Raw genomic sequence first — 21,364 nt, 5'->3', positions numbered from 1 at the left:
CTTAAGTAAATGCTTCTTAGATGTTTGCACCTTTTGCTGTGCTTTCTACTGTTGAATTTTCTTATTGCTTAGGAATCTCAAATTTTCAGCCCCTGTTTTCTGGTAATTTTATCTATAACCTAAAAGTTATATCCTTGTAATGTATTATTCACTTCTTGAAATATATTAGTGTTCTAGGTGCATCCTGAAACTGAATTTGAGAAGCTGAGATAACCTACATGACAGCACACTTTTAGCACAGAACAGTTTAACCCAGAGCCAAAGAGAGTCCTGAAATTAGGCTATTTCAGCAGCTTAAAACCAGTCAGTTGCTCAACCACATTAGTTCAGAATTGAATCCTGTCTTACCTTCATTCCAGACACTTTTGGGCAGTTCAGAAACCAGCCTCTGAACTCCTGTCACCCATCACTCCTGTGCTCCTTCTGTTTTCCTCTGGGTGGTTCCAGGACTGAACCCTACAGGACTTATGAAGAAATCTGAGCAGAGGAATAGTTTTCAAAATTAATGTCAGCATTTTCCAGACAAACCCCCTCCCCACAAACCTGTTCAGTAGAAAAAAGTGGTTTTATGTAATGTAGCAGGAAACATTTAAAATTCTTGGTAGTGTTTCATTTTTATAAAGTTAATGTGAACTTTCTGGAATGAGCTAATGACCTAATAACCAAAGTAGTGACTACAGTGCAGAATGTTGAAAACTATGAAGAAGCCTGTTACCCTTAAGATATTGAGTACTGCTTGTTCATTGGAAAAATACATTTAAAATAAACCTAGGCAAAAATAGACAGAAAATGATCTAGGTACCTTTAAGTACTAATACAAAATAATTCTTTCTTTAATTTTAGTATATGACTCTCAACCCCTCAACCAAGAGGAAGAGCTCTCAATCACCTGACAGAAAGCTGCCTAAGAAATCCAAAGCTGATGGATCATCCCTGAGCCAGCCACTGAGCCCTACTCTGTGGTGCCATGTGCATTTGGAGAAATCTATTATCAGCTCTCCACTGAAGGTGAAAACCCCTAAGAATTCAAAATGTCCTAAAGAGGAGCTGGAAGAGGTGATGAAAATTGTGTCACCTGCTAAACTTGATTCTAACTTCCACATTCCAAAGAAAAGCCGACTGGGGAAGGGCAGCAACAAATCATTGGACAAAAAGCAAAGAGGCAAAAGGGTTCTGAATGGGCAGAAGTCATCGGGGAAATCGAAGTCTCCTAGGGCAGGCTTGAAGACCCCCAAGATGAAAATGAAGCAGATGACACTACTGGACATGGCTAAAGGTACCACTAAGGTGTCCAGGACTCCCAGGAATTCTGGAGGTACCCCAAGGTCTTCCAGCAAACCCCAGAAACATCTGCCTCCTGCAGCACTCCATCTCATTGCCTATTACAAAGAAAACAAGGACCGGGAAGACAAAAAAAGTGCTCTTTCCTGCATCATCTCCAAAACAGCTAGGTTACTCTCAAATGAGGATCGTGCCCGTCTCCCTGAGGATTTGCGAGGGTTAGTACAGAAACGTTATGAGCTGCTAGAGCACAGGAAGAAATGGGCCACCATGACAGAGGAGCAGCGAAAGGAGTACATGAAGAAGAAAAGGGAGAAGCTGAAAGAGAAACTGAAGGAGAGAGCAAAGGAGCGGAAGGAGAAGGAGATGAAGGAAAAACTGGAAAAACAGAAAAGATATGAGGACCAAGATCTTAAAGGGAAGACCTTGCCTACTTTTAAACTGGTTGATACTCCAGAAGGCCTTCCTAATACGCTCTTTGGGGATGTCGCCATGGTGGTGGAGTTCCTGAGCTGTTACTCAGGGTTATTAATGCCAGATGCTCAGTATCCCATCACAGCAGTTTCCCTTATGGAAGCACTTTGTGCAGAAAAGGGAGGCTTCCTTTATTTGAACCGAGTACTGGTCATTCTCTTGCAGACCCTGCTGCAGGATGAAATTGCTGAAGATTATGCTGAGCTGGGAATGAAACTTTCTGAAATACCACTTACTTTGCATTCTGCTTCTGAGTTGGTTCGTCTCTGCCTACGCAAGTCAGACGTGCAAGAGGAAAGTGAGGTCTCGGATAATGTAGATGAAAGCAAGGATTCGGCAGCTTTTGAGGATAATGAAGTGCAGGATGAGTTCTTGGAGAAACTGGAGACTTCAGAATTCTTTGAGTTGACTCCTGAAGAGAAACTGCAGATCCTTGGAGCACTGTGCCACCGGATTCTGATGACGTACTCTGTGCAGGACCATGTGGAGACCAAGCAGCAGACATCAGCTGAGCTGTGGAAGGAGCGCCTTGCTATCCTGAAGGAGGAAAATGATAAGAAGAGAGCAGAAAAACAGAAGCGGAAAGAAATGGTGGCCAAGAATAAGGAGAATGGGAGAGATGAGAATATGATGGGAAGAAATGAAAAGAAAAAAAATGAGATTATGAAGATAGAACACAGAGTAGAAATAGAAGCTGATGATATGGTCAGTGCTGTGAAGAGCAGGCGCCTTCTTGCCATCCAAGCCAAGAAAGCAAGGGAGCAACAAGAAATACAAATGAGAGGTGAGAAAAATACCAGGAGAGTGGAGTGTTGTGTGCTCTGGGGTAGGGGAAAATAAATTAATGGCAAAACTGACAGCCTGTTTTCAAAAGCATCACCTGTTTTTATAAGATTTACTCACTGGAGAAGTATAACTTGACTGCTGTGGTTTCTGTGGCAGCTCTAAATCTGGATTGTTAAGGAAAAGCAATAACTGCTTCTAGATTTTTATCTGGAGGCATCTTTTGTTCAGTACCTTTCTAATTCTGTCAGGCCCAGGAAGGTTGGAGATCAGAAAATCTGTTTTGGGGACAGAAAACAAAAAAGAATATTTGTCTATGCCCAAACATCATCTGGTTCTTCTGTGCAGGGGAGATATTTCCTGCCTAAAAGCTAGTTTCTACAGCTGCTGCTGGCCTTGCTGTCATGCAAAGTGTCAGGTTGGTGCTAGCAGCTTCTCTCCCAAACAAGGACTTAAGCAATAAATTTTAGTTTAATGTTTCTCACTTTAAAGAATTAGTTATGGAGTTGTATAAATATAAACTTGTCTGCTCAAACCTCTGTATGAGTTGCAATATCAAGCTTTGTATGCCTCTGTGTAAGTAGTACTTTTTGCTAGGGAGTATGGAATATAAAGAGCAAAATACTTTGGAGTTGCACTTGAGGGATTATTTTTTCTGGTTGTAAATGTGAGTAGTGGATAGATGGAAATAAACAGCACAGCTCATCTATGTTGTTATTTCCCTTCTGAAACAGCTGAGGGACAAGCATCCCACATGGAATCTGGTTTATGTACCTTATCTGGAATGTGGGAGTATCTGTTCTAGGAGACTGAGGATGGGTAAATCATGTGTAATACCCTGAGGCTCCCGAGGAAGTAGACTGGATACAACCATGCCTGATGCTTAAAGGAAATAGACCTCTCAGATCTTCTGTTAAGAACTGTGAATCTCAAAAGTATCAATAAACTGCTGAAGAACTGGAGTGCGGCCTTACTTCTCCAGAAAAACAAAATACTAAATAACATACTATAGCTGAATGGCCTCTTGGCCCCAGTTCTTGCAGTTGTTTGACAGCAAGCTCAAGTTCATGATAAGATTTTACTGCAAAATGAAATAGTTTGGACACTACTCCTTGGGATTCTTGTTGTTCTCACCTCATAGTTTGTGCTAGTTATATATGAAGAAAAACAATAGTACATTGATGGAGATTAGAATCATTTGGCTTGTGTGCTGAGGAATTTTAATTTATCCTTTTGGATCCCACAAGGGAAAAGGGTCTCTCTGGCAGAGAAGTCTGAAGCCTTTCATTAACATCTGAGTTCATATTGCTTCCTTTCCATATAACAAACCCCAACATTTCAGGCATCCAGAGCTTTTTATGTGTTAAGCAGTTAGTACCAGGCACAAAGGTACCCTCAAAGTACCAGAGATCTTGGTTAATGTTGACAGCACTATCATTAGGGCTTGCAGGGTTAGCAGCTCGGAGCTACTCTGTTCAGGACTTCAAACTCAGGGGCTGATGTGGTTTCAGCATGTGAAAAATAGTTCTGGATAACCACAGTGAGAACTGCATCAGTGTGCTCTTTCCATCACACAGGCTTTCTGTGGGCTTTTTCAGCATATTGGCTTTCATGACACTTCAGTTACATTTGCTTTTAATAATGTTTGTATCTCTGGGGGAAGTAAAAGAGCAGCTGCTGACAAAACACTTATTGTGCAGTGGTTCATATATATGTGTGTATATGAATATTGCACTGCTGCACAATAAGTGTTTTGTCAGCAGCTGCTTTTTTACATATATATAGATATGTATCTCACAGTCAGAGGTTTCTTTTTCACCACTGGTAACATCTGCAACGCTGGGAGCACTAACCTCTTTCAAGTTAAACCTATCAAGATTGTGGCTGGTGCTAACAAGATAAGTCATTCTTACACTGGGTTCTTTTTTGAGCTGAGACTAAATGGTTTTTTTTTTTTCCTCTCTTGACTTTAAAAGAAGTCAATACAGAACTTCCTGTTGAGATAACATGATTAATGTCTGTATTTTCTTGATAGTAAAAGACCCTTCCATTTCCACGTTACTGCAGGAAATTGTTCTTTGCCTTATTACTCATGAAGCAATAGCTCCTACACAGTTGGAGGAGAATGGAGAGCTGGAAGCTTACACAGCTAATGCTGCTACAGAGGAGCGTACCAACTGAGACTAGCTTGCCATCACAACTGAAAATGAAATATGGGGAGGAAGCCTTTAGTTTGGTGTTTTTGTTTTTGCTTTGTTAGAACAGTTTTGACTAAATTTAAGTTTCTGTTCTTTCTTTGCCTCTTCCTTTTTCTAGCAGTTGATGGTATGTGCTGCAACTGGTCTTTACAGTTGGATAGAAAAAATACCTGTCTCATGAGTGCCCCTGATATCCCATGTTGTAAGCATTGAAGAGTCTGCTGGTGGTATGGCTTGTTTTTATTGGAGCCTTGGCTCTTGAGGGGAGAGTACTGAGGAGTAGGGAAGTGTACCTTGTGCTAGTGCCAGGTGACAGCAGCAAGTCTTGAGAAGGTGTCAAGGAGAGAAATTCTAGGGGAATCATATCACCTCTCTCTCCTAGTGGAAGGTGAGAACGGTACTTCCTGTATTGTGGGTGTCCTGATGTGGTTTGCAAGAAGCAGATTTAGGTGACACAAGGGATTTGGTACTGTGAGAGAGGCTGTTGCTACTTGTTCTGGTTTCAGCATTTTGACATAGCGGGAGGTTGTAAGGTTTAGGGAGGAGTTGATATTTACAGACAGGTTTTGTGCAGCTGCTTGTGTCTGGCAGGTGTGGATTAGTGGGACAGTTTTGGCATGCTGTAATTACTGTATGTTGGTATATTGTTGGTATATTATTATGTAAAAGCTGATTCGTTGCATTGGTGTAACAAATTGGTGTAACAGAGACTTACCAGGTATTTACTAACCAACTGTTATCAAACCTATCAATACAGAAAATGGTTACAGATAGGTAGTAGCCCTGGAAAGAGTCCTAGCAAGAAGGTAGCTTTCTCCCTGAGACAGCAGCCTGCATACAACCTCTATACCCTTTTACCTGCCCCGCTCTGCCTTCCACACGGTCTCATTCCATCTTCTTTGTGATGCAAAAGTAAGTCTTCATGTCATCATCATTTTCATTTTTTCCTTTTCTCCAGACACAGAATAATGTTGCCCATAGTCTTTTGTGCAAGTTGTGAAGGGTGATTTTTTTTAAATTTTTTTTTTTTTATTATTTTGTTAGACTGAGATGAGACTCCGTAGAGCCAATGTGACTCAATTTGACATTTTGTTCCATTTTGTTCAGGCAGTTCTTGGTGAAAGTATATTTATTCTTCGGAGATGGGCAAAAGTGTAGAGAGATTCTTGAACCATCATGAGAAGCATAAATCCTCTTGACCTTAACGGTTTGTTTCTTGGCAGAAGCTGCCTTGCTTCTTGCCCCTTACCTAGAGATATGAAATGACATATTTTGTTCTGTAAGACTCTTGCCAATGAGCCTGTGATGCCAGGATTTAGGCCTCTTCATATTTTTCTTTCTCCTCTTTGTCAGCAGCCATGGATATTGAGAGCTACTGAAATTCCAGCACTTTTGTCATGAGTGGGAAACCTGAGATGTCTATTTTAATCTCTTCTACATCATAGCATGTATGGGAAAGCGTGGGGTGTTACGGGATGCGAATTGGCTGCTATTGTGAGACAGTTGTGCCTGGAAGAGGCCTCTTGTGCCAGATCTGTTTTTTTGGTAGGTCAGGTTGTGGGGAGAGCGTCCTTGTAGCTGGCTGTTTTGGACATGCAGGTGTCCTTTAGCCCCGCTGCCCTCTGTGGTGGCACAGCTTGACCACTCCCAGCACTAGAGCTGGCCAGAGCAGAAGTCCTTGTTGTACATTGTGCTGTAGTTAAAGATATTTGACTCCGTTGTTACATGGGATTGCACAGCAAAGGGTGCCACTTCGTTGATCTAGAATGAGAAATAGTAATGAGGACTAATTTCTCCAGACAGTTTTCATCCAGACTTTCCTTTTTCTTCATCCCTGTTCATCCTTATGCCTTGACTTCTTAATTCTTGAGTTTTTGTTAGAATGGTGGGTGGAAAGTAAGATGAAGAGTGGATGGCTGTGCTAAAAGAATATTAACCAAAGTCACTGATTTTTTTTTTTAAACTCCTGTGATGTAGTAAAATAAAAGAGAATATTGATGTCTGCATACAATAAAAGAAAGCTAATATTTTTCTGTGCTGATTCCAACAGTGAGGATGGAGAAAGAAGCAGAGGAGGAAAGAATCCGGAAGCATAAAGCTGCAGCTGAGAAAACCTTCCAGGATGGAATTGCCAAAGCGAAGCTGGTGATGCGCAGGACACCAGTGGGCACCGATCGTAATCATAACAGGTAGAAAAGGAAATGATTCTGAGCTGCTAGCTCTCCCCTCTGAGGAGCTTTACCTGACAGCAGTCCCCACAAAGTGATTGATATGGAGAATGAGAAGACTGCCTGGGTGTTGAACTGTGGAGAGAAGCAGGAGTTTTATGTATATAGGGTGCAGTGACCTTCACTGGTTGGCATAGCCAGCTTTTTGAGGCCTTTCTGTGGAGGTTAGGATCCACTAGCCAGTAGAGCTTCAAGTGCATGCATCACAAGAACCTAACTGCCATCTTTTTTTTTAATTTTTTTCCATTTGTTGCACAGGAGTGCTCTTAGAATAGGTTCTAACAAAAGCTTTTCATGTTTCTCCACTGTGCTAATACAAATATATACATGTATGCGGTTCCTGTTGAGTCAAGCACACAGATGTGTCTCCCCTTTATGCAAATAAAGGTGGATGTGTGTAACTAGCCAGAAGAGGAGCCAGGTACCTGTTAACATCTGTGTTTCCTACAGGTATTGGCTGTTTTCAGATGAGATTCCTGGCTTGTTCATTGAGAAAGGCTGGGTACATGACAGTATAGACTACAGATTCATCCTTCCCCATCAGAAGAAAGAAGATTTTAGAAAGGACTACAGCCCAGGAGGTATGATCAGCTGCCTTTGTGGGTATTTCCTTTGTTGATGTCTGACTGTTAGAATGGATTTGTGAATGTGAGAGAAAACTGTCTGGTCTGGGTGTTTTCATGGAGATACTCTGATCTAAGCCTTCTTTAAACTCTATAAGCCTGCATACAGGGGAGTCTGATGATTGTGATAATCTCCCTCCTGTTGCTGCACGTCTTGAGCCTGCCTGCCGTGTACCACATGAGGACCATGTGGTACAGTCACCTTTTTCCTAAAAGCAGTGAGGTTCATGTCAGTTTTGAACTAGCCCCTGTGGTTTACTCTGACCCTGCTGAGTTGCAGCATCCCAGACTTCTTGGACAAGTTGTCAGTTGTGTGCTGCAGGGGGTGAGGGTATCCATCACAATGCTAATGTTCCACCTGTGGCAAGATTTACCTGTGAAATAGTATCAAGGACAGTCTTCTAGATACCTAAAATTTGCTGATTGAGCCCCTTTTGGCACACAGCCCTCTTCCAGATGTTCTGTCTGCTGTTCACGTTGTACTGAACATGCAGGTGAAGTGCAACAACTAGCTGAACTTACACTGCTTCCTCTAATTCTGCCTGGCTGACTTGGAGCCTTGCAGACAGAACTTGGAAGTGTACAAAAATCAGTCTGTGGGGAGGGAAACTTAATGCTTCTATGTGGGAATAGTTCTTGGTACAGAAGAGCATGCTATACTCTGACTCCAGCTGTAGTTTCAGTCTGGATCATTTCTTGTTTTTAAAATAACCTAGGCTGGCACTTAGTCCATCTACAGCAGTACTGTGTGTGAGAGGCTATATTGAGTTAAAACAGAGCCCTCACGTGGTGGTATTTTGTTTTAGACAATGGTCAGAGTAGACATCTGTAGAAGAATGGAACAGAATAAACCTACAGTGAGATGCTACATCCAGTATGAAACTTTCCAGTTATCTGTGTCTTGGTGACATGTTGAGCTGGCAGTGGTATCATTCAGTGACGCTCAATGGGTATATTTTTCTAACATGAACTTCTTCAGATACTGACCAGCCACGTTTCTGTACACCACCTTGCTTCCAGCTGTATTAATTTCTCAACTGCTGCCTATGTATTTACCTAGCTAGTGTGCAAGATTTCAACACATTCCTTTTGAAACTTAAGCAAAGGCTTAAATAAGCAAAGGTTTAAATTCACATCAGACTGTTGTTTAAGATGCTCACAAAAATACATCCTATTTATAACTCAGAATCATTCAGGTTGGAAAAGCTCCTCGGGATCATCAAGTCCAACCCTCAGCCCAACTCTGCAAAGTTCTCCCCTATCCCACATCCCCCCACAGCTCATCTAAATGGCCCTTAAACACCCCCAGGGATGGGGACTCCCCCCTCCCTGGGCAGCCTATTCCACACTCTGACCACTCCTCCAGGGAAACATTTTTTCCTCATGTCCAGTCTGACCCTCCCCTGTTGCAGTTTCAAGCCGTTCCCTCTTGTTCTGTCACCAATTCCCTGTGAGCAGAGCCCAGCCCCAGCCTCTCTGCAATGTCCTGTCAGGAGCTGCAGAGTGTGACGAGGTCTCCCCTCAGCCTCCTCCTCCTCACACTGAACACCCCCAGCTCCTTCCCTGGCTCCTCACAGGATTTATTCTCCAGCCCTTCCCCAGCCTCATTGCCCTCCTCTGCCCTCGCTCCAGCCCCTCGAGATCTCTCTCATATTGAGGTGCCCAAAGCTGGACACAACACTCCAGGTGTTCTAAAAGTACTTTGTCATATGTAGTTAAGAAGTGAAACTAGGTTTATATATTTGCAATAGGAATGTTTTTCTTAGTTTTATGTATGTGCTTTATGATGTTGTAATTTCTTTTAAAATACATTACCTTTTTTTGCATTTCTATAAATGCATGTGCTGTGAGCTTTAGCAAACTACTGCTGGATGAGTTTTCCCTGACAAATGTATTGCTGACCTAGATGCTGAATATAAACACTTACCTGAAGATAGGTTAGTTTTTGCAAAGTAAGAATACTCACTGAGGAGGAAGATGAATGAGAATACACTTAAGCCTTGGGTTTCTTTTACAGACAAGCGGAAGAGTGCAGCTGATGGCAGAGTGAGCAAGCTTCATCGGGCTGTGCATGCTGCAGACCTGCCCACAGAGACGACTGCACCCAAGCAGGGACAGAACTTATGGTAACACGTTCTTTTATAGCTGCGAAATACTCAAAGCATAGAGGACGGGGAAACTAGACAGATTTCTTTTGATAGGCCTTACTTAACAGTTGGATTAGTTTAGCAGCTCTCCAGGCCTCTTACTGATCTTATTACTAGTAGTGAATGGTTAATAGGACCCAGTCCAAGAGCTGGTGGAACCATTATAATCAATCTAATAAATCAGACTTAAAGCCAGTATAAATTAAGCTGGTAAAATGATACTTTGATGTATTGCTTTTTAAATCTTTTACATTCAGAAGAATTGATAATTTAAAAGAATTGCTGTGTACTTTTTTTCAGTATTGGTGTTACTTTAAAAACAAACAAACACCCCACCCCACACCCCTCAAACAAGGAGGGGAGCAGTGACCTAGCTAAGTGTGTCTAGATTTTTCTTTCATGGTTCATCTCAGCAGACCTGAATTGTGGCACATGGGGTTCTTGAACACATAAAATTAAAGTCTTCATTGAGATTTTTGGAGACAGGCCTGTGTTCCTGCATGTTCTTGTACTGTGTGAGATGTGCAGAGCCATCCCCCAGCTCCTTCCTAGGCTTCACAGCAGACTCTGGTGGTGTCCACTTGTTTCTGTAGCACCAGATACAGACTTGATTTTGTTGCTACTGATAAATAGCTTAGCAAAATCATTCTTCTGTGTTGATAGCCTGTTATCCCTTTAATGCTTGCCAGTGCCAAGCAGTAGCCATCAGCGTGTCTTCTAAGTGAATCAAATCTAAACACTCTTATCTTTGAGCATGTTTGATTGTGACTTGCTCCAGTAGTTGGCCCTACCAACCTCTTTTACCTTTAAAGAAAATCTTCAATATCGACTGTCGCCCTGTGTAGTAAGGAGTGATCAGCAGTGTTCCTGTGCCAGAAAACACTGGCTTACAGCTTCACCTACTAAACTGCTGTGAAGGACTCTGTGGTTTTTAGATGATGCTGAGAAGTAACTGTCACAAAGTACTTGCTCCTGCAGCTCTCCCCTTGGCAGTGGCTTTTCCCCAGTTTTCCACTGCTGATCCACAAAGTGTGATACTTGGCCTTTGATAAATATCACCAGTTGTGATCTGAGTTTCAAAGCGTAGTTCCGCTGTTGCAAGTCAGAACTAGTTTACTAGAGATGTTCCTGCTCCCCACCAGGAACTGTCAAAGAGTCTGAAATTTATGGATGTCTTGATTCTTCTAAACTGTCAGCATTGAGTGCTGACTCTATTGCTCTGTACCTTATTGCTAGCAGGTCATAGGAGATAGTTTTCTCTGAATGCCTTCAATCTGTCCAGTATTGCTGTGACAATATCCACCCCTTTCTCAGTCTAGTCCTTTGCACATCTTGTCACATGGCCAAACTTCTGGCAATTGGGCTTTCCTAGGGAATGGGTGCTAAACTGGAGGTTGTAGAGGACAGTACGATCCACAGGGAAGTCCTCTCTGCTCCTTCCAACTGCCACTTCTAATACTTGATCTTCATTTAGCAGAGATGCCAAGGTATGTCCCAGTAGAAGGACAAATTATATAAGGAAAACAGTAGCTTAAATTACTAGTTCATGTTGCTATAAACTGAAGACAACATAGAGCTGAATTGGATGAGTTAAATAACACAGAATCCCTGCAACTTGTAATTCCAGGCTGAACTCGGAAAAGCATAGTATTTAATATTACAGTATTGACTTGCTCAATCAGACAGCTCTGAATGACATGCTGGGAGAGATCAAAGAGGTTCCAGAGGTAGGAGTGCTTTGTAGAGTAACTAGTCATACAGCCCACAAGAAGCAGCTCTTTGAACCAGGTCTGGTACACTCTCAGAACTGAATTGTATTTTGTTATTAAGAGCTACTGTGTATGAAGTGACTATAATATGTGGTGATTTTCTTTTTTTTTTAAAAAAAAAGGAGTAACAAAAAGAATTAGAAAGCTTGTTTAAAAAGTTATAAAAGTTTAGTGGCAGCCGGAAGCCTAAAATGCTTTCCAAGAGATTGTCTTAAAGCTTTCATACTAGATGGTCAGAGCAAGTGCCACCTCTTACCTTTGAAGAAAAGGTTTGAGGAAACTTGGGAACAAAGCAGCAGCAACAGTAACAAAACATTCTGAGTATGGTTCACATCAGGATAAAAAAAGCTATTAAAAGTAAGAAGGCCCACTTATCTGTGGTTGAGTCTAAATGAAGGAAATAAAAAGGGTGATAAACTGAAGTACAGACTAAGGGCAAAACAATTTTTTTTGTCCTTGGGGAACAATCATGCTTCACAAGATCTGTTACAGGGCCTGCCGTGGGATAAGAGGGAAGCTCTTCTCATGAGCAAATAACTGACTAAGAAATATGAAACAAATTACAGAAATACTTTATTTTGTATGTGCAGGGAGAGAGTATTGCTAGAGAAGAATGGGGAAGTCTAAAGAAAGAAGATTTTCTTTTAATACAGAAAAAAGGATCAAGAAACTAAACTAGCAAATAGCAGTTTTGAAATAGTGAGGAAAGTACTGCTTCAGATCATACAGCTGATGTATGCAACTCACTGCTGCCAGCTGCTGTGAATCTTCAAATGCATACCCCTTCAAAGCACCAGTTGGACAAATCACTGAAAGAGGAGTTCATTGAGGAGTATTAAGCACAAAGGTTCTTGTCCTGGCACACAAGGAAGTCCTCAAACCAGCAGGTGCTAAAATCTGTAGGATCAGATTGAAGAAATGTCACTGCGTGCCTGCTCTGCCTTTTTGCCACTCAGAAATAAGATACTGAGCTGGGCGGGATTTTTTCATGGCCTGGCTCTTACACCACAGTGTCTTTTGATTTCTGTCCTTTTTGGTACCTGGTAGGAAAGGCTGCTGACAGTCACAGCACTTGCTGATTTTTTTACTGAGAGTATCATGCCTGTGTGCATTTCTGCCAAGCAGGTTGACAGTGTCAGGATGTCAAGGTAGAGCAATACAAATGGAAGACCTGAGCCAGTTGTAGGCCTTCATGCCAGTGAGCAGGGGGCACAATGACATCTTTCCAAAGAAAACCTAACCACTTCTAACTTAGCATTCTTGCGTGCTGTCTGCATGGCTTTCTCTTAACCAAAGGGCCACCCAAAAGCCATTTCTGCAGATAGGCAGTAAGCGTACTCAGCTGAAAGACTTTTCTTTAAAGCTCTAAAACTGCAAAGAGCTTGTTTGCTAAGTACCTGTCTGACAGCTGTCACTGTTTACAGGTAAGCTTCCACAAAAAAAACAAGTGGCAGTCTGAGAGCTGCCAGTAATTAGAACTTCCCTCTGAGGAAATCCATATTCCTGTTACTGTATTTTCCTCTGTGGCCATTGTCATTGATCTCTCCAATCTCAAGGACTCCTGTAACCATAGATGGCTATGGAAGAGTTGGCGCTTGGCTGCTCTTTGCACATTGCTCTTGCACACCCTGAAAAGCCCTGAGGCCCCAGTGAAGTCCTTGAATATCTATCCCCTGTTGTTTGGATACAAGGGCTTGTTCAGCTAGAACTCACAGTGTTAGCATGTGGGGCATAGGAAGCTTCATTTCTTTGTGTTCTGCTTTAACTCCTGCCATCTCTTTTTTTTCATAGTAGTCCATCTAACATGGAATTAAGAGTAGCCTCGCAGTGCACATAGAGCATCTCTAGCTTTACCCTTTTATACTCTAGAGTGATGAGACTTTGAGATGAAGACCAGATTAACTATATGAATGGTTGTATTTCATAGTCCTGCCCCTTTTCTCCTGGAGCATGGGAGCTGATAGGACACTGATAAGAAGAGAAATAGATTCCATTCTTTTGCCAAGAGCTGCAGAAACAATATCTCATGGAAGTGGTTTCTGCTTTCAGTACTTTGTCCCCAAAAGAAGAGGGCCCAGTGTTCTGTCCTGAAAGTGGGGAGGCTGAATCACTGTTCTCATTCAGAACCATAAGTCTTGGTCACTTCTGTCTTCTCCAGACAGATTGAGCAGTCCCATTTCTAACACTGTGCAGCACTTTTACTGATGCTGGTACTTATTAAAATAGTCTCCCCGTTTAAAGCTTCTGTGCGCACAGTCCCTGAAAAAGCCTTTTGTCTGTACTGTAGTGCTTTGTGAGCTGTGTATGTGCTGGTCGCTCCTGCGAGAGCTACAGGTTAATCACAACCTTTGCAGTATCTTAGTATGCAGGATACTTCTTGCTCATCCTGGTCAGAAAGCAGTTGAATTTTGGAAGCAGTGGTATCTCTGCAGAGTAACTCCCGTTGTTCTTCATCTATTAGGAATACTCCATGGTATGGCGGGTCCCCTCAGCAAACAATTTGAGTTAACCATGAGTGGGTGCTGACAGACTCCATTCTCACGCCTATATTCTACAGATGGAGTTCCCCTGTTTCCACCAACCCTCCAGAGCAGGTACTGATCCTGGGCCTCTCTAGATGTTGTCCTCTTGATTTCTTCATTCCCTAGTCTGCAGTCCAGGTTTTATACCTTTCTCTCTGTCCCTTGCAGCCTGTAGCCTGGAACAGGTAGGAATATTCAGCATGAGTGAATACTGAGAGCTCCTCTGGACTTGATGCTTGTGCCACTTGTCCCTTCTGTCTGGAGTGATGACCAGGCTGCTGGCTTGTGCTGGCAGAAAAGAATCTAGGCTCTTATTTAGGGATGTGGGAAGCCCTGACCTCAGTCAGGATTTCCCCCCTTCATGTTAGTTTGAACACCTCCATCTGGTCTTGACTGTCCAAAGACATCTTTCCCACTGCTCTGGGTTATGTTCCTAAGTTCTGTGTCAGGCCATGTGAAGGGCACCAATTGTCTTCCCCTCCCTCTTACCAAGACCCACAGGCTCACAGCCCTGTTGCCTCCCCCACTGAAAATGCCAGCTCTGGTTTGCCATGTCCATGCTCCCAGCCTTGTGCTGGCTGAGCCACAGGGAGAGGTGCAGGTGGTTCCTTCAGTTCATAGGGAGTGCTTGGAGCTAGACTGAGGGTTCTCAGGAGCTGTGGCTGCACAGAGCAGCAAGGTGTCACCAAGCAAACTTACACAGGTGGTACTTAGATATTTTGCACGTTTGAGTTCAAGCTGATGCAGAACAGTTCCTCTCCCAGAAATCCCAGTCCTTACTCTGACTGAATTGGGAAGACTAAGTACCTATTACAGTTGTTCTCCCTGCCCTGTCCCATTTCTTTTTCAGCAGAACAAAGTTGTACCAGGGCTTAACCCTAGCTTACTTAAAAGGATGATACCTGCTTTCTTTCACTGGCCAGCTGCCTGTGTTGTCTTTCCCCAGACCACATAGCTGAAGAATCCAAGCACCATATGTTAACTGTTTGCAGTCCCTTTTCATTTTTTGCAGTAGAGCAAAACTGCAGGGAATTCCCCCCTTAAATTTGCAGCCATGGGGGAAAGCTGAGAAAGCTCAGACATGATCTTCTCAGGTATTTTTCCAGCTGGATCCCGTGGTATATCACCAGCAGTGACTAATGTTGTTTCATCATGACCTAGGCAACATTCTCAACATGCCAGAGAAATAGACCTCTGCTGGCTATCTGCAGGGCAACTGTTTTGAAGCTTGGTTTATGCCATTTCCATATTGTGACAGGAGAAAGTTTTCTCTCAAATATTTATCAGAAGTCTAGGAGACTCAGAAATGCTAGTCCTTGCAGCGCTCTGTCTGTACACCTTCCAGTGGATGTAGGGATGCTTATTAGTCACCTAAGAGTCATCTATAAGGAAAAGAAACAAATTATACTGTCACAGGTTTGTGTGAATGCCTGTTGGATCCCATGACCAGCCCTTAATCACTACTACTTCTGAAATGCCTGTGCTAGGCTCTAGTGGGTGAAAGATAATTGGAGCTGCTCTGTCCTGTTTCTCGCAGGGAGGGTGTACAGAGGATAGTGGTGGCCAAAAGTTTTGAACTGAGTGTGCAAAGTGAGGATGTTCCGCAGGGTTGGAGTATACTGAAGGAGGTGACTGGCAAGAAACTATCTTTCTTCCATTTTTAAACAATCGATCATATGTTTTATTAATTTACTAACTGAACACAAATTTTGAGGCCATTCCCCTAATATGAACATACTACAACTCTGAAATATTTTCTTTTCAGATATGATTTTTTTAGTAAGTATTTCTGCCAGAAAAATAAGCATTGTGGATACTGTTATTCCAAGAGGAGCCAGAACAGCATCTTTCTCTAGTTGTTGCTTAGCTCATCTGAGCTTGTGCCCAAGAAGAAAAATTAGATCTGGAGTCTTCCCTGTGGCTGGTAAGGATCACATTGTGGTCCTTTGCAGTTGTTTCTATATAAGGTTGATTTTGCTATTCCCTCGCTTCCCTCTTCTAAGGAAAAATCCTCTTCTAGAAGATTGTAATTAGTTTCTGTAAATGAGCTCTGAAGCTCAGGTTGAATCCCTGCCCCCATCAGGTGAGGAGGCTTCATGGTGTCCTAGAATAAAGGTGGGGGGAAGAGAGTAAAAAAAAAAAAAAAAGGAAAAGAGCATGATTTGCAGCTGTCTTAAACCTACTTTAAATGTACAACCTAGCATTAAAACTTGATTGTACTCTGGAATTGCAGAGAGAATGCCTTGTGTAGAGAACTCTGCAAAAGTTTTCCCCTTTTAGATTCAGCTAACTGCCAATTACCATTGCTATCCTGAAACGCTTTGAGCAGAAGAGTTTAAAGCTAATGAATATGGTTTTCACATACCGCATTTCAGCTTTCAAGTTAAGGCAAGCTTCTTAGAAGGGAGGACTCCTGCGCTTACAGAAGGCATAAACCTACATCAGCAATTGTGGTATAAGCCTAGGACATACCCCTTGTTAATCTAGGGACTTGTTGGGTTAATGAAAGAAGTCGAAGGCTCTGCAGAAAAAAAAATATTAAATTGCCATGCTATGCAGCGCATAGCATGATAATCTTTTCTAGTGCATCTAAAATGACATTCAGATTACTTAAACTGATGGCAACTTAGTGAATCTAATCCCTGGGGTAGATGACTAAATTCCAATGTTTTAATAAACTTAATGGGGAAAAATCTATAAATCAGTTTTGTGTTTATTTTATTTTTCTTACCATGGAATTGCCTACATTTGGGGACCTTGAAACGAGGCGAGTCTGAGTCAGAATGTTTATGACAGCATTACTGGAAGAGTTTCACCTTGTTCCATGGGGTTGGGATATAGGTTACTTGTCATCCCTGCCTACTAATACTTGTGAACTATTTAGAAGAAGGAGTTGTCTCGCCACAGCGATACGTTACCTGATGTTGGTACATGTTATATCTTTCAGGTTTCTCTGTGACAATCAGAAGGATTTGGATGAGCTGCTGGATTGCCTGCACCCACAAGGAGTAAGGGAGAGCCAACTAAAGGAGCGCTTGGAGAAAAGGTGAGCCTGCTCTTCTTTTTCTCTGCATGCCTTCTCAAAGTGTATCCTCTTCACAGCAAGCCTTTCCATTCCTGGGGCAGCGTTCTGTGCTTTGCTTTGATTGTGCCTGTGCTGAATAGGGGAGGATACTGATGAGAAATTGCTTTTTTTTCTTGGGCAGTAACTGCAGGTTATTGATAAGTAATGCTCTAACCTGTGAAGAGGTTCTGTCAGTCTTTAAATTGCTCCTTGAAAGGGGTTAAATTTCAGTGAAAAGTTAGGAGTTAAATAAAGTTAAATTGCTATTGGAAACAGAAGTAGTGCTGTTTCACTCACTACTACGTGCTTTCAAGCATCTTTCAAAGAATGTTCTGCACTGGTGGAGCACGTAGATCACAGTGGATACCATTTTTTGCCCTGGTGCCTGTGCAGCTTGCAGGACAGTGGCCTGCATGTATTCAAAGGTGGGGTTTGATTTTCCAGGTATCAGGACATCACACATTCTATTCATCTGGCTCGGAAACAGAACTTGGGCCTCAAATTCTGTGATGGCAACCAGGAACTGCTGAACTACCTCCGAAGTGATCTCATTGAGGTTGCAACTCGGCTGCAAAAAGGAGGCCTGGGATATGTTGATGTGACACCAGAATATGAAGCAAGAGTAAGTGCACAGGCAAAGTAGTGCTGAGCAAGACAAGCACAGTCTAATACTTTCTGTGGAAGGTCTTGAGTGTTTTGTTCTCAGACATGAGGATCAGGAAAATCAGTTTTCTTATGTGTCCTCTCTTTCTAAACTATTATTTCAAGGTTACACAGCTGCTGGCTTGAGGTCCTTTTGGTGTAGGTGAGTCATAATGTTGGAGCTGAGTGTCCTGCACAGGTGTTAAATTGTAATGTTTCCTTCATCTGGTGGTGGACTTCTTTACAGAGCATTAGCAGAACTCTTTGTAGATGATTTTTAGCTTCTGTGTCAAAGTCAGTATGTCTTGTTGAGACAGCAGTTTTCTGTTTTGGAGGGTGGTTTTTGTAAATCGAGACCACTTTAGGTTTGGGGTAATGATTGTGTTCCATTTTCAGAATTTAAAATATATTCTGTTGTAGCACAAGGAAGTTACTCTGCAGTGAACTAAATTATGACTTTTTAGTGCTCTGGCTAGTCCAGCCTAACGCATGTGAGCATTACTGGTGTACTGAGTGTCTTTAGGAGGTGATATATCTGCTTGGTGTGGGTAGAGTACACACTGCTGTGACTAGTGCATCCTAGTTTTCCTCCTACCGAACGACAACATTGGCTTGGAATGGTTAAAGCTCTGTTTAAGTTATGTCCTGAGTCACTGCAGACCCTGAGTGTTAAGAAGAGGGGAAAAGTGAGGAAGTAGAAGAATAACTTAGTGCTTGGTAATCATGAATTTGGTGTTTTGATAAGGTGGGGTTTTTTCAAGGCATTGTGCTTTTTCCTGAACAGTGCTGTGCATGATCATCAACTGTGTATGAACTCTAGCGGAAGCAGCAGCAATATCCTGATTCCACAGCCAAGTATAGTAGACAACAACACTGCATTAAGCATCACGTGTCGTTTGCAGCCCAGACCCACCTAAAACAGTACAGAGTGTAATGTCCAACTCTTAGGTCATCACATGTTCTTCCTAACAGGTATACTCACTGGAGAGCTTGAAGGATTTTGGAGAGTGTGTGATTGCACTCCAAGCTGGTGTTGTTAAGAAGTTTCTGCAAGGTTTCATGGCCCCCAAGCAGAAGAGAAGGAAACATCAAGGAGAGGACTATATTGCAAAGGCAGAGGAGATAGATGAAGACAAGAAAATGGCAGAAGAAGCAAAGGTATTGTGCACTTCAGGGCTCTGATTCAGTCTTGTAATACAACTCTTTGAGCAGGGACAATACATTTCATCAGGTACTAAATCCTCGACAGCATCTTTGTTCCATGTTTGGAGTGCAGTAGGTTTGTCATTTATGGACCAGGTGTTCCCTGTTTGTTTTGAATAGTAAAGGTATTGGCAAAATAAAAATCATACTGAGGAATTACACTTAATTTTCTCTCTATGAACAGGAAATGGGTCAAGTCGAATATTTTACTTCCTTTGTGCAGTCCCTCACACAAGTTGGGTACTTTTATTAAAACATATTGTGGAGCATTTTTACAGAATTTAACAGGAGCTGTCTCTGTCAGAGAGGACTGGTTGTGGCTTAATGCCTTTGATCTGAGAAAAGGAGACACACAGGGTTTTGGTGACTGCAAGGGAGTTAGGTTCAGGTAAATATTGGCATTATGCAAGAAGAGACACGAGTCATGGAGACACCCCCAGAAGATGCCAAACTGGGTTGCACACAGCTTCTCTGGGCAAACAAGCCTTATGTGCCTGCAGCAGAAAAATGGTATTGTGGGACTAAATAAATAACCTTCAAAATCTAAGCTCAGAAAGGATAGAGGAAGGCTGTGAAATATTTGGTAGGGTCCTGCAGGCAGTTGGGCTGTAACCAGTGGTGCATCCTAAAAGGATGTGCTCAGGATAGTGCTCAGGGGTAGTTTCTGTACACAGAGTTGAATAGGACATTGGTGCCCAATGGCAAGACTTTCCTCACTGCCCCCTCCAAAGCCTTCTGCCCTCTCTTCAACAGAAGCAGCAAGATAAGATTTGGATCAATGGAAACATTTGAAATGCCCAACTTAAATTAGATGCTTGACTGGTGCTGGCATATGTTTTGGTTTGTTTTTTTATAGCTGCTGTCAGTGTATGCTGAACTCTGAACATCAGGTACTTGCTATGCTGTGTCATTGCCGTGTTAGCAGGATATTTGGATAGGCACTAGAAATTTTCACATTCCCCAGTTGTCCTGAAGTATTTAAACTCTACTATTGCTAAAGCTGTATCAGATTTCAAACCCAAGGTTTTACTTGCCTGAAGACTGCCATTTTGACCATGAATGTTTGGTTAGTTTCTCCATTCTACCTTAGAGCATTGCTCTCTGACTTAGTGACGTGTTTATGGAGCGTTGTTTGTTACAGCAAGGCCAGGCTTCTGCAGCATCCTTGGTTCTAGCAACTGCAGAACTTTCAGCTGCAGCAGCCTAGTTAGGCAAAGTGCTCTGTGTGACTGAAACATCCTGATTTGTACTTTCTTTGAATATTACTGGACTTCTAATCTTAAGTTACTTAGAATTTTTTTTTCTGGTGTTACCCAGTTTGTCTAATATGAGTGCAGCCCAGCCTTCCAGGTGTATGGGCACAGGTGTAGCACTGCCAGTCTGTGTGTGTGGTCCTGCAGGTCTCCCCCTGGAGTACTGGCCTTTGTCTTGTGCCGCTGTCTCTGGAGCATTTATTTTTGCAGTGCTGTCTTTATCTGGCTCAGAGTTTTCTAGACGTTTGTAGTGGTACAAGCAATGTAAAACTCTCTTGTTGGGTTTTTGTGTTTTTATGGGGGGGGTTGGGGGTTTTCTTGCCTTAGATTATCTAGAATGCACTTTCTTTTTGCCAAAGCAGAAAACACTTGCAGATGACGTTGAAAGAGAAGCCCAGATCTTAGATATAGTTATCTAGCAAAAAACCCCTGACTGATAAGTCTTTAAAGATAAATCTCCTGCATAGGCCAAAAATTAGGATGTCTTTTAGATCCACAACTGTGCTGAGGGTACATAGCAGATAAAATACAGCATAGCCATACTGGAAAAACATACATAATATACTTACTATACAAGCGAAATTGCAGTCCTATGGTATGATTATGTCTCATTTTCCCTGTGAGAAAAAAGTTATGGCTTAATAGGCACCCGTTTGCTGACATGATTGTCTATACTGAGGGTTCCTGCTGGCTCAGCTACATAGCTAGAGATCACACTGCTGAGTGGCAGAAGATTGCAATGTAGACCTGGCTTATGACTGTTTCTGAAAATCAGTCTTGTGCCTTTGTTTCTGCAGACATCCCCATTTCCAGTGACAGTAGCACTCTGGACTATCCCAGAACATGGCATGGAGTGTGTAACCTCTTTGCAGTGTGACATTGCAGCGTAACTGCCTGAGAGTAGTGAGGAGCGTGGGTAGGTTATTCACCCCTGCTGCTTGCTGTCAGCAGTGTAGGGGGGCCAGTCTTCACCTGCAGACAATACCTCAAAGAGTAGCTTCACAAACAAACAATTACCATTTCAGCTGTCCAGAGGGATTTCTGTCATTTTAGGATACCAGATGAGAGCCTTTCTAGCTGGAGGTTTGTCCACCTTTACCAGAGCAGGCATTTTCTGTTACTCTGAAGTTGAAATGTGACTGAGGACATATCCTTTAGTATTTTTGTGAGGGTTTTT

At 42.4% G+C, this 21,364-nt stretch overlaps 1 protein-coding gene across 2 annotated transcripts in view; it reads left to right on the top strand.

Annotated features, from left to right (window-relative positions):
• Positions 1 to 21,364, top strand: part of BAZ1B (bromodomain adjacent to zinc finger domain 1B) — a 45,284-nt gene that overhangs the window by 11,658 nt on the left and 12,262 nt on the right. For both annotated transcript variants that reach the window (XM_026861542.1, XM_026861543.1), the window contains exons 6-12: positions 844 to 2,539; positions 6,787 to 6,925; positions 7,415 to 7,545; positions 9,605 to 9,713; positions 16,973 to 17,071; positions 17,534 to 17,711; positions 18,704 to 18,889. In XM_026861542.1, the coding sequence (XP_026717343.1) occupies positions 844 to 2,539; positions 6,787 to 6,925; positions 7,415 to 7,545; positions 9,605 to 9,713; positions 16,973 to 17,071; positions 17,534 to 17,711; positions 18,704 to 18,889 (2,538 nt within the window). The remainder of the gene's footprint in view (positions 1 to 843; positions 2,540 to 6,786; positions 6,926 to 7,414; positions 7,546 to 9,604; positions 9,714 to 16,972; positions 17,072 to 17,533; positions 17,712 to 18,703; positions 18,890 to 21,364) is intronic.

Source organism: Athene cunicularia (assembly GCF_003259725.1).
Source record: "Athene cunicularia isolate RWA chromosome 19 unlocalized genomic scaffold, athCun1 chr19_part1, whole genome shotgun sequence".
Taxonomy (NCBI): Eukaryota; Metazoa; Chordata; class Aves; order Strigiformes; family Strigidae; genus Athene; species Athene cunicularia.
Note: the sequence above shows the minus strand (reverse complement) of the source record. Positions and strands in the feature narration are given on the sequence as shown.